Source organism: Helianthus annuus, chromosome 17 (genome assembly GCF_002127325.2).
Source record: "Helianthus annuus cultivar XRQ/B chromosome 17, HanXRQr2.0-SUNRISE, whole genome shotgun sequence".
NCBI classification, from domain to species: domain Eukaryota; kingdom Viridiplantae; phylum Streptophyta; class Magnoliopsida; order Asterales; family Asteraceae; genus Helianthus; species Helianthus annuus.
In genome coordinates, this window is record NC_035449.2 from 12053895 (window position 1) to 12065966 (window position 12072).

The window sequence follows — 12072 nt, forward strand, 5'->3', positions numbered from 1 at the left end:
GCTAGGGTTAGTGAATATCTCGTTTTGGGGTTGAAGATATCTTAAAATAAAGTGAAATCCTGAATTTTCGTGTGACTATCTGCTGTCAGCGTAAGGTTGCGCCCCCTAGCACAAGGTTGCGCCCCTGACTGACTAGCATCTGTATTGCGCCCAAACTGACACCAGGTTGCGCCAAACTGGTTTCTTCTTGCGCCAAGTACTGGTTTCTTACCATTTTTCGCATTTTGCAACTCCCAACTTGTGTGTAAGCTTCTAACCTTCATAAATCTTCCCGAAAACCTCCCGTTTAGCTTCAATATCCATCTGTTAAGCTCTGGGTACCTACAAATAGAAACACACTCAAAGTAACCATGTTTTATGATGATAAACACTTAAAACCTTATATGTACACATGTTAAAACACGGTTATTTACCCTTCTATCACCAAAATCGTAATTCACTCTAATATCAAATTAGATAACTAAGTTTGAATTTTAAGTAAATAGATAAATATAAAAGTAATAATTAAACTAAATAATATTTAGCAGAAAGATTATCTATAATTAATTAGAAGAGATTAAAATAAAAAAATAATTATCCATAAGATATGGCCTAATATGATGACACGTGTCCCAAAGTTGGTTTCTTTTATTATAGTAGATAGATTAAATAAGAAGTTTTAGTTACGAATAATCATAATATATATAAATTATGTAGGAAATATAATAAAAATAAGTGACAACCCAAACTAAAATAACCCTGGGCCGGTACCGGTATTACGTTTCAAACCGGTATACCAGATTTTACCGTCGGTACAAACCTTATACCGTTTCACTTATTTACAGGGGTGTTTCGTACCGAATTTACATCTGGAAGCGGTAATACCGGTATAACCGGCCGGTATTTACCGGTTTTCAAAACATTGGTTCAGTCAATTTCGGTTAACTGATGGTAAAAAACCAAAAACCGAATTTGGTTTCATCGATTTTCGGTTCGGTTTAATTTTAGTTAACGCTTCCACTATATCTTTTGCACTAACGGGGGTGTTTGGGAGTCCTTTTTAACTTCTAACTTATCAAAAGTCCTTCTCAAAAGTGAGAAGTTAGAATTTCTAACTTCTCAATTTCTCTTTTTTAAGGCTAATTCAAGGCATAAAAGTCCTTCTGTGGAGGTGTTTGTGATTCCTTTTAACCTTAAAAGTCCTTCTCATAAGATGTTTGGCATTCCTTTTAACTTCTAAGAAGTTAATAAGTCAAAAGTAGCCTCAAAATAACTTAATCCAAACACCCACAACATAAATGAAATCTAAGAGGTGGTGATAAGTTAATTAATAACCTTAGTTCAAGAACTAGAAAGTTAAGTGATTTTGGCGGGAAAGCAATGAGTTCATCGGCGGTAGAGACAGAGTCACCGGATCTGGTTTGCGAGCTCGATAATGTTCAAGGCATGGTCGACGCTCTCACCTCAGTCAGATGGAAACGCCATCAGGTTCTTTTCGCTTTTCAGAAATCTGTAAAAAATAAGTATAGCGAAAACCTAGGGTTTTAGTAGTCCCGAATTTAATCGAGAAACCAATGGTTTCTTGTGTAGAGATTTGTGTTAATTGATAGATTCTGTTATTGAATTAGGATGCAGTTTTGGAATTAAGTGAGCATGGAATCGTTTTGATCGTTGAGGACACTGGTTGTCTTCAAGCAAAGGTTTATCTACAACGAGAGGTATACAACTATACACACGAATTTTAGCTTATCGTGCTTTAATAGTTTCGTTCGAGTGAGCGCGATATAAATTTTTATCTACGTCTCGATATAAGTTTTTTAGTAGATAAAAATACTTAACAGTGACTGATGTCGACAAACGATAGACATCGGTCATTGTTGAGTATTCTTTCATTTGACTTCAATTCAGTCATCTTTCTTAGAGTAGAATAACATTAGTTTATTTGGTCTATTTTTGTAGCTTTTTGTTCGATATGAGTATAGTGCACATGGGCGACCTAGATTTGGAGTAAGTTTGGGACTGTTTGTGGATTGCCTCAACACATTCTGTATTCCTGGACATTCTGGCCCAATCGAGTTCCAGTATCCCGGCCCGGATATGCAGCTTCTTCTCAAGTATGTTTTGACCTCTCTCTGTCTTAATTCTATAGTTTTAACTGGATTGACATTAGCAGCCACACCTATTCATCAAGAAATGATTATAGGTTCATTTGGGTCTAGTAAATAAGTAAATTATACGGTAGGTTAATTTAGGTCTACTCAAATAGTCAAATTATACAACGGGTTAGTTTGGGTTACTATCATAAAACTCACTAATTTTAAATGGGTCCAAATGAGCGAGCACCGTCCACCACCATTGTGTGTCGCCATCACCTGCTAGTCAGCCTATCGCTGTCACGGCGTCCAGTATTGTAATATTTGTTTCAAAATAGTTGCTAGCCTATCTCATAACGTCTACTGGAAATATGAAATTTTCACCTTCATTCTGGATTCTAAACAGTTGCCATATGATATCTTTCAAGAGTTGGATTTTCCTATTTCAGATGCTATATTAATGTATTCACTCCCGACCTTCCAGCAAATGGTATCGCTTAGACTCCTAACAAAAAAAACAAGCCTGGAGGTTTATATATAACCAGTCATGTTTGTCTATACTCTATAGCCTTGGGAGATTCAAAATATTATTATTATGGCACAATGAAAGAAATGAGTGAGAAGAGTTGAGAAAGCTGGGCTCAAAATGTTGCTGCTTTTTTACGTTCCAACTTCCACGCATCCAAGCATAACATTTTCTGTTTTTTTGTTAGATCTACTGATTCATTAAGTAGTTGTACTTATGCGGAGATCAGAACTAGGATCCCCGACACTATTTCATGGGACTACAATTTTGAACCTGCAGGAAGCACCCCCATCAGTTTTACCGTTAAGGTACCTATTTTCCCTTTACAACTGATAACATACGTCGTTTTCTTTTCACTTCAAAGTTGTATACAATGTTGACTTGTGTTGGCCTTTTTTTTTTCTGAAGTCATCAGCCTTAAAAGAAGCTATTGATGATCTTGAATGGCCAGGATCAAGCATCCAAATAACCCTGCAACCAACTCCTCCATCCGTTACTTTTAAAGGGGAAGGCCATGGGGACTTGCAGATCGACTTCATGTATTATGCAAACATGGATCTCCTAACCGCGTTTAACTGTGATCAAGTTGTTTCTCACAGGCATGTATTGTATTTATAGTTAACATTTGTTTTAAACGTTACTAATTTATTGACAATGCAGGTACAAGTACAAGTTTCTTCGTGCAACAACTTCCAACATACCGAGCAGTGTTATCAAAGACAACAGAGGAAGCAAACTGACAATTGGGAGAGGCGGGATGTTAAAAGTTCAACATCTTGTGTCGGTTGCAAAGCCATCTAATTCTCACCAGCATATTGATTCTGTTGGTCCGCCGCCCAGTCGCATTGCTTACATTGAGTTCTTCGTGAAGCCACAAGTAGATGAAGAAAACGCGTATGATTCGTAGGATACTGATATTTGTTTACCGATGGGTGTCTGATAATGTTTATTCTAAAACATGAATGACAACTTTTCTTTAATTTGGTTATCTAGTTAATCAATAGGAAATTAATCAAATATTATAATAAATCATGTGATCCAATAATACTAATGTAATGTAACGAACATTCACTCGACCCTTGTTTCGCACTTTCACCTTGGAGTATCAAAGCTAGATTAACAATTAACAAATAACAAACAACACAAAATCTAGAAAACAAAAGAATGAATCGGTGTAACTTCTTTATCGCTATCCGACTGTGTGTTGTTTGCAACCCTTTGGACCAAAGTGTTGTGAGCCGCGCCTAACAATCTTTCTACACAAGTAACAGTAGTGGCTTTGACATGCCCAGCAAAATATGTGATTGTTGTTCCCAACCTGACCGGCCATAAAACAAACATCGTTAACTTCCCGAAAACTATAATCACTAAACAATGTTTTTGAATGTTGACTGACCTTCACATTGATTTGACCACATTGAGGGCATGTATGACCATGATCACCAAACAGCTGAACTTGAACCTGGCCTAATACTTGTCGATGGTTCATCCGTTCCTCCCAGTTTCGAATATCTTCTTGTGGAAAAAGTTCACAAGCTCCATCCCTTCAACAAAGATCAAGAGATTCGTTACTTCACTGCTAAAGTTTGATCACCCGATCCACACACATGATTGTGAAAATGAAAAGGCAGATAAGCTAAGAGATTACCTGAAATGATCATATCCGTCTATGACCTTGTTACAACGATAGCAAAAGTACTTGCCACAATTTTGACAGACCATTTTATTACAACCTTCGGTTTTAGAAATGGCCATTTTACAAGAGGGACATTGTTTTGCATCACGAAGGATCTCTCTCACACTAAGAAGCTCATGTATCATTTCTTGTTCACGTTGCCTTTGTTTATCTTTCATTTGAGTTGACGATTGTCTCGCCTGCACCAACCAAAACACGATGACATTTATCCCAAAACATGGTCGAAAAGGGTGGGTGAACCAACATGTAAAAATGGGTTAATATTAAAACAGTTCGGGTTAGGATAACCCAAAACAGAATTTCTTTTTTACCCGTAAGAGATTAAAACATAACCCTGAAGCAATCTATTCACGATTACGTGAAGACCCTTTTTTTCTAATCCACATATAAATTGCAATCAAGCACAATCTGGTAATGCACTTCTGGCCATTTGCATTTCACATAAATACAACAACAATTTATTTTATTTTTCATCTTAATATCGATTCATGTAAAGTATAGGGGAAAGTTCTTGTACAAATAATCTTAACATACTAAACATACAAATTGAAGGAAAACTCAAACAGACAAGGTGGCATTTTTGTAATTATCAATAACTATCAAAGTTGCTCTACAAATATACCTAAAAAACCTACCCCCCCCCCCCTAAAATGCTAAAAACTAAACCCCCAAAAAACCTAAAAAACCAAAAAAAAAAAAAAATTAAAAAAAAACACACAAAATTATTTTATTTTATTTTTTTAACATTCTTTATTAAAAAATCGCTACTTTTAGTAGCAGCAAAAAAAAATTTTTTTTTTTTGCTAACAAAATGTAGCGATTTTTTTTATAAAAAATATTAAAAAAAAATTGTGTTTTTTAGGTATTTTTGGTTGAGTTCACATTTGTATAGTAACTTTGATAGTTGGTGGCAATTACCACCTTGTCTTTTTGAGTTTTCCTTCAATTTGTATGTTTAGTATGTTAAGATTATTTGTATTTGATCTTTTGCCGTAAAGTTACCTGCAGTATACTGAGCTTCATTTCTGGTGTAAGACACATGATGCCAACATGGCGTTTTTCCCCGCAAAGTGTGCAAAAACTAAAGAAGCATTTCGAGCATTGAGCATCTTGGTCTTCATCTTCTATGCACGGTGTTTCACATCTTGGACAATAGACCACATCGGACATTGACTCGAGTGTCTTTTGTAATGTAAGTGATTCCCATTTTTCAAATTCTTCGTCGCCAAGTAATCGCTTCAAAAGACCGGGTGGAATCATGCCCCCGCATTTTGGAATGGGGCAAGAAAGCTTATTCACGGTATCGTCTTGTATATGAACATCTGTGTAGGTTTTCATGCATTTCTCACAGAAGAAATGCTGACATGGCAATCTTATAAATTCAGCACCTGTGAATAAAACCAATTCAACATAGTAATCAGACACAGAATTTGAACTCATAGTATTGTTGTGAGTAGTTTATTGTAGGGGTGAGCAGAAAACCGAAATAACTGAACCGTAACCGAAATAACCGAAACGAAACAAATCCTGACAGTTTAGTTTTTGGATTTTTAATAACTGAAAGAAACCAAACCGAACCAGTAGGTTACAATAGTAGGCCTAGTCCTGATGAAACAATGGTTAACCGGGCAGGGTTAACTCACTGGTCTCGTCAAGAAGGGTTAATCCCTTCCTCTCGAGGATCGCTGGCTGGATCACCGGTGGGTTGATCTCCTGCACAAGGAAACAAACCGTGACTCGTAACAAGGAGGATGGGGTGGGGGGTGCTCCTTGTTACCACTCTCCGGCGTGAGAATCAGTAATTTCCTTGGGAAGCAAAGTAAGATAGTAGTAGTAGTGAGAGAGTTGTGAAGAGATACCTCAAACCTGGTTTGGGGTTGGTATTTATAGCCGAGGAGTGAAGGAGGAGGTGGATGGATAGACTGACGGCATGCTGCACCTTTGCAAGTGTGTCAGACATGTCGGACGGGGAGACGACGCCACGTCAGTCTGTCGCTTACGTAGACCTGACAGGTGACTGCCATTGGTTCCACTTGCACTGTGGTGTCAGTCCCACTTGTTGAGTGTATAGGATGCGGTGCGAGCCGCATCGCTGCCTGCGGTAACATCTGATGTTATCGCGTCTCTTGCTTGTGATCAAGAAATACGCGAGATGCGGTGCTGGCCGCATCGTCGCCTGTGGTGACTGTTGCTGTTATCCAGCTTCCTTGTATTGATAGAAGTGTTCACTGGACGCGGTGCGAAGCCGCATCGCTGTGAATACTTCCGTTTTCATACACCAGATGTGATGCTACGTCGCATCACTCTACCGTTCTCATGTTCCAGGTAAGTCCTCCTTCATCACTAGATAGATTGGATTCAACCCTTGTGTCGACGCGTTCTCGCATGGGCACAAGTAGGTTGTTGGCTGGTAGGGGTTTTGATAAGGGTAATGGTCACTCGCGGTCGATGCTGACGCGAGATCTGGGACCATACCCCTTCAAGTCCCCCCAGTCTAGTGTTGCTGCCACATGCAAGTTGTATGTGGGAGGAGTACTGGACTATGGTGTTTAGAAGGTAGTTTGGAGTCTGTAGAAGATCCTAGACCATGTGGATGGTCTTCTCTGTTTGTAAATCAAGCTGGAGGTCTGGAAGGGTCATTTGACGCCTCTTTTGTACCGGTGAAAATGTTTCGTCTGATGCGAAATTCTCAGCCTTTGGCTGGTTGCCACCTGTTGGTGTGCCGAACCAAGTGTGGGAATTAGTTGGAGGAAGTGTACAAACTTCGGACCAATCTCTGAGATGGTGGTTGAAGGTGTGCACAAACTTCGAACCAACCTTTGAGGTGGTGAACGAAGAAGAGAGCGTGCTGCTCCCATGATTGGATATCTAATGATGATTCCTTTCGTGGGGTGTTCATGTTCTTCCCATTAGCTCTCAAGTAACCGCGCGTCCTTTGCGGTTACCTCGTTGCTTGACATTGTTAGCCACGGTTGTGGGAACAACGTTGGGTACTTGCGTCATTGTTGGCCATGTTTGGTCGAACAATGTGATTCTGGATAATGGTCAAATAAACATGGTTATAGGCATGGTAATGCCTACCATTGTTTATTCTATCCAACTTACAAGTAGGGTAACAAAGTCATAAGCAGACTTGTTACCGCTTGTTCGATCGCTTGTTGTTCGACAAGGGTTCGTATGATCATTGCGGATCTCGTCCGCATCTCTTCCTTAGGCACCTTCCTTCACGCTCCAATACCGAGGATTTTTCCTTGGAGTAGTTTCGTTCCTCGATGTGGAGTTAGTTGTGGCTCTTCCGTAGCAACCATTTGCGGAAGCTATGGTTATGTCTGCAGCGACTCATGAGTGTCTGCGGTTTTGCATTCCCATATTCGCTCGAAACGGGTGTGTTGCTCGGATGTGGATCTTGAAGGTTCAAGAGTCAGGGTTGCTGATGTACGCGCGCGTACATTCCCTTCCTTCTTCTTGTTAAAGAAGGTGTTCATGCACCCTCTGTGGTTGTGAACCGGACAGGAGGGATTTGAAGCTTGAAGAGAATGAAGGCAATGCGGTTTACCTGTTTCTGAGATGCGGTTCAGTCCAAAGAACAACGCTGGTTTTGAGTATCTGACACACCTGAACGGGCTCGTGTGTGTCATTTCCGCATATTCCACGTGTGCTCGTGGGTAGTGCGGATATGTATTATACCCCTTTATAGTGTGGAGACATATATTTTTGCCTATTTTTAGGGGTATGTAAGAAAAACGACATGCGGTATGGGTTATGGTGCGGTATACCAGAGAAACCGTATGCCGCTTGTACTTGGATAAGGTAGTCGCTTTTTGTTGCATACGTGGCTGAGCGCACGTGTGAGTTGGTGGAAGTTGGTGAGATTTTCTGGCATGTGCTGAAATGAAAGGACATTTGCACTGCCCGAGGCATTAAATGCACTGTAGCAAGGAGTGTAAACGTCTCCTATGTCAGGCGCGTGGGCGGCCACGCGCGCGTGATAACCGTCAGCGGAAACGGCGCTTGACACGTGGTGTCGCGTAATTCGTTCTTTTTGAACGTAATGATTCGTTTTCTCCGTCCGCATTAATTGCGATGGGTATATAAGGGGAAACCGTTCGTGGTTTCCCCTCACTTGTTCAAAATTTCAAAAATTTGCCAGTGAGAGAAAAATTTTCTTTGTTCTCTCCGACGATATTTCTTGAACTTCCGGTGAGGTTTTTTGAGTTTTGTAGTGTTCATCTTCTATATTCTTGATGGCTGAACCATCAAATCCACATAATGTGGAGGGTGAGAACCCTGAACAACCGGTAGTGGATGCTGATGAAGATGACGAGGACGACGTGGATGTTACCGGTGGTGGCTTACCGGTGTTGAAGTGGTCGAAGGGTAGTTTCAAAAACCTGATCACCACCGTTTATATGGCCGACGAGTGGGATGCTACTTACCCACAAGAGGGGGATACCGGTGCCGATGCTCCGGCCGGTTATATTACTTTGTGGGCTGATTTTTTCACTGAAGGCAACCTTAGGTTGCCGGTGACGGTGTTCGTTGCGGAGGTGTTGGAATACTACCATCTCCATATCTCCCAACTGAGTCCCTTTGGGATGTTCCGAATCAGGAACTTTGAATATACGTTCCGTGCCCATGGCTTGCCCATTACTGTTGAAAATTTCCGGCGATTCTACCAGTTGACGGTGAACACTGGTTTTTTCTCTTTTACTCAACGGCATGGGAGTTTAAAGTTGATGACGCCTCCTAAGGGTGTGACCGGTTGGAAGAAGAAATTCTTCTATGTTAAGGCCTGTGCGGTCTATGCCAATATGTCCTTCCGAAATGTCAATGTTGGCGTTACTGATGAGGATATTCCTGTCGCCACCGCAAAGAATGTGGAATGGTTCTCTAGGCTGCGGCCTATTGAACTTAAGAAGTTAGATAACAACCAGCTGTGGGTGTTGCGGATGATGCTTACTAGGCCGGATAGGAAGGCAAGACCCGTTCTGCGGGAAAAGAGTGGTGGTAAGCCTGTTGCTTTCTATTGTTTTTCTTGCTTCGTTATCTTTGTAGTAATATGCATGCATGTGTTGTATCAGTGGATGCGGTTGGCTTGTGGAGGATGTTTGAGCCCGATTTCAAGGGCCAAGTTGATCTGATTCCGGTTGAGTTACGGGAAGGTTTCAACTTAGAAATTGTTGGTAACTTCCGTGTACCCAAACGTGATGTGGTGCAGGCACCCGTGCCAGAAGGCGCAAAAGGTATTTTCGAAGTTGTACTTGTTTTCGTCGTTCGTCCTTGTAATTTGTTTGCTTGATTTTTCCCCATGCAGCTATTCTTGCGGACTTGGGGAAGTTTGAAAAGCGCATCCCCAAGAAGCACGTAGAGAAGAAGCAGGTGAAGAAAACCACGCGGGGTCGTGGTAAGGGTAGAGCTGAAGGCTCAGATGCCCCTGCTTTGGTGTCTCAGGCCGCAGGTACCTATCGATCTTATTATCGCAGAGATAACGATTACGTGGTAGTATCTGATACCCTTGAGGGTTTGGGTGTTCTAGGTATTGGTGCGGCTGCAGGTGGAACTGCTGCGGGTCCCCCCGTTGTTGGTGATAAGAGAGAACCAGAGCAAAAGGCTGCTGGTGGTGGTGAACCAAAACGTCGGAAACTGCAGTCTAAAAGGGCTGCTCCGGCGCAAAAGAAACCTGCGGTTGCTGCTGGTAAGTGTAACTTTTTGCATTGTTTTGCATGCATAATGTGTTAGATTAACAGTTATTGTTCTGTGTATTGCAGAATCCTAAGATGCAGGTTTTTCATTTTTTGATTTCCCTTCGTCTCCCACGCATACCCCTGCTGCGGACGCGGAGGTGCCGAAGGAGCCTGTGGTGCCCAAGGAGCCTGCGGCACCTTTTGTTCGTGATCCCACCGTGCAGGTGGAGAAGACGGTGGAGAAGACTGCTTCCCAGATTTTTGATACTGTGGACTCCTCCGACAATCTGATCTCTCCCAATGAGGGTGATGGATTGGACTTGAGGTTTTCAGATGCTGGGAAACAGAAGTCTCATGCTGAGGTGCGGCAACATGGTGCTGAGCCGCAGAAAACTGCTGCTGGTGAGAAGGTTACCGGTTCTTCTTCCGGTGGTGCGGGTTATGATGGGCCTCCTATTCAGCCCGGGGAGTCTGAATTGGAGTACTATTACCGCACCTACACGCAGGATCGAAGTACCGCGTATCATCGACCCCCCTGGACTGTTATGCAGGGGATGATATTTCTAACGATCCTTCCGCGTGCAAGGAAATTTTGAGTGGTCTGGGCACCCCTTTTGAAGTTAAACGTGCCCGTGCCGCATCCCGTGAGCTGCGCATCAACCAACTTTCTACAATGCTAGTAGAAAGTTCCATTGTGGCGAATGCCATTTTGGAAGACTACAAAGTATTGGGCCGCAGGGAAGAAGAAACTGCTCGTTTGCGGGCTGAAGCGGAAGAGTTGGTGAAAGCTGCTCGTGAGGGTGCGGAGCAGCTTGAAAGGGATAGAGCTGCTTTTGAGAAGCAGAAACAGACCTCGGGGTGGGCTGCCACTGCGCAGCTGAAACAGGTTCGTACTCTTGCCAAACTCCTTTCTGATGAACGCAAGAGTTGGAACGAAAAGTTTTCCAATGAGCGCAAGAAGTGGAATGATTCTTGGGCTAAGCAGAATGACACTCTGTTTGGTGCTCGTCAGGAGCTGACAAATGCCAAGGCAGCGAACGCTGCTTTGATCAAAGAGAAGGCTGCGACTGAGGCGGTTGCGGTTAAAGCACAACAAGCAGAGGCCGGGGCTGTTAAGGCGCTAGGAGAGGCCAAGGAAGCGGGGGCTCGTGCTGCAAAGGCCCTTGAGGAGGCCAAAGAGAGTGAGAGTCGCTCTTCTAAGGCTCTTGAAGAGGCGAATGCTGAGCGCATCCGTTTGGATAAAGTTGTTGCCAGCCTTCAGGTATGATTCGTCACCTCTGTTGTATATTTCTCTGCCTTTTGAGAATGTTTACTGAGTAACCTGTTTTCTGCTCTTTGAAAGGCTGAAGTTCAGGCCCGGGAGGTCGCGGTTACAGACCTCACAGCCCGCGTGACTGCAGTGGAAGAACGAGCTAATGCTGCTGTTGAGGCCAGAGATGCTCTGACCTCTTCGTTTAACCAACTGGAGGCTGACCGTGAATGGATGCGGAGTCACGGTATCGCGCGTGTAAGTATCCCTTGCCTTTATATTTGCTTGGATTAGTATCCGAGTCTTATCATCCTGTTATTACAGATTGTTCAGGCTATCATGGATGCACCTGAGACTGCAACTGGTTTGGACTTGGTCAAGGAACGTGCCCGCGATGCCGGTTTTAAAGCTGGTTATAGCCGCTGTGTCAGTCATATGAACGTCATGTCTGAAGGCGGTTTTACCGCAGAGCGATCCGGGTTTCGTGATGTGGACACCGAAGGTCGCCTTAACGCGGCTGTAGCCGCCTTTTATGATATGTCTCTCTCATGCGTGGAGAGGTTGGACGAATGTTTAGAGGCTGCGGATTACATTGACCGGTTGCGGATGCTGTATGCCGATGCAGAAGAGGAAAATCTCGCTGGCGGCGGCGAAGATGACGCGGGTACCAGTGGTACAAAATAGGGTTTAGGTTGGCTAGTGTGCCCCCTTTTTTGCTTTCCTTTTGTAAATGTGGGAAACTCTATGTAAATCCATTAAGCATCGCGTGGGTGCTTGAATTTTTTGAATATAAAGTTTGCTGTTCAATTTGTACAAGTGTTTTTAATTCTTGCATGTTTGAACGT

The 12072-nt window shown here is 42.7% G+C and overlaps 2 protein-coding genes across 2 annotated transcripts in view; one reads left to right on the plus strand and one right to left on the minus strand.

Annotated features, from left to right (window-relative positions):
* The first annotated feature begins 1269 nt into the window (after window positions 1-1269).
* LOC110921680 lies at window positions 1270-3674 on the plus strand. Its single transcript, XM_022166033.2, has 6 exons — window positions 1270-1467; window positions 1608-1697; window positions 1939-2093; window positions 2786-2906; window positions 3007-3197; window positions 3259-3674. The coding sequence occupies exons 1-6, from the start codon at window positions 1360-1362 to the stop codon at window positions 3503-3505; spliced, it is 912 nt and encodes a 303-aa protein (XP_022021725.1). The 5' UTR covers window positions 1270-1359; the 3' UTR covers window positions 3506-3674.
* Window positions 3600-12072, minus strand: part of LOC110920676 (E3 ubiquitin-protein ligase RNF14) — a 37356-nt gene continuing 28883 nt past the window's right edge. Inside the window, exons 5-8 of the mRNA XM_035986687.1 lie at window positions 5297-5682; window positions 4247-4473; window positions 3995-4142; window positions 3600-3916 (exon numbers count right to left, since the gene is read on the minus strand). Coding sequence (XP_035842580.1) covers window positions 3788-3916; window positions 3995-4142; window positions 4247-4473; window positions 5297-5682 — 890 coding nt within the window. The 3' untranslated portion in view covers window positions 3600-3787. The remainder of the gene's footprint in view (window positions 3917-3994; window positions 4143-4246; window positions 4474-5296; window positions 5683-12072) is intronic.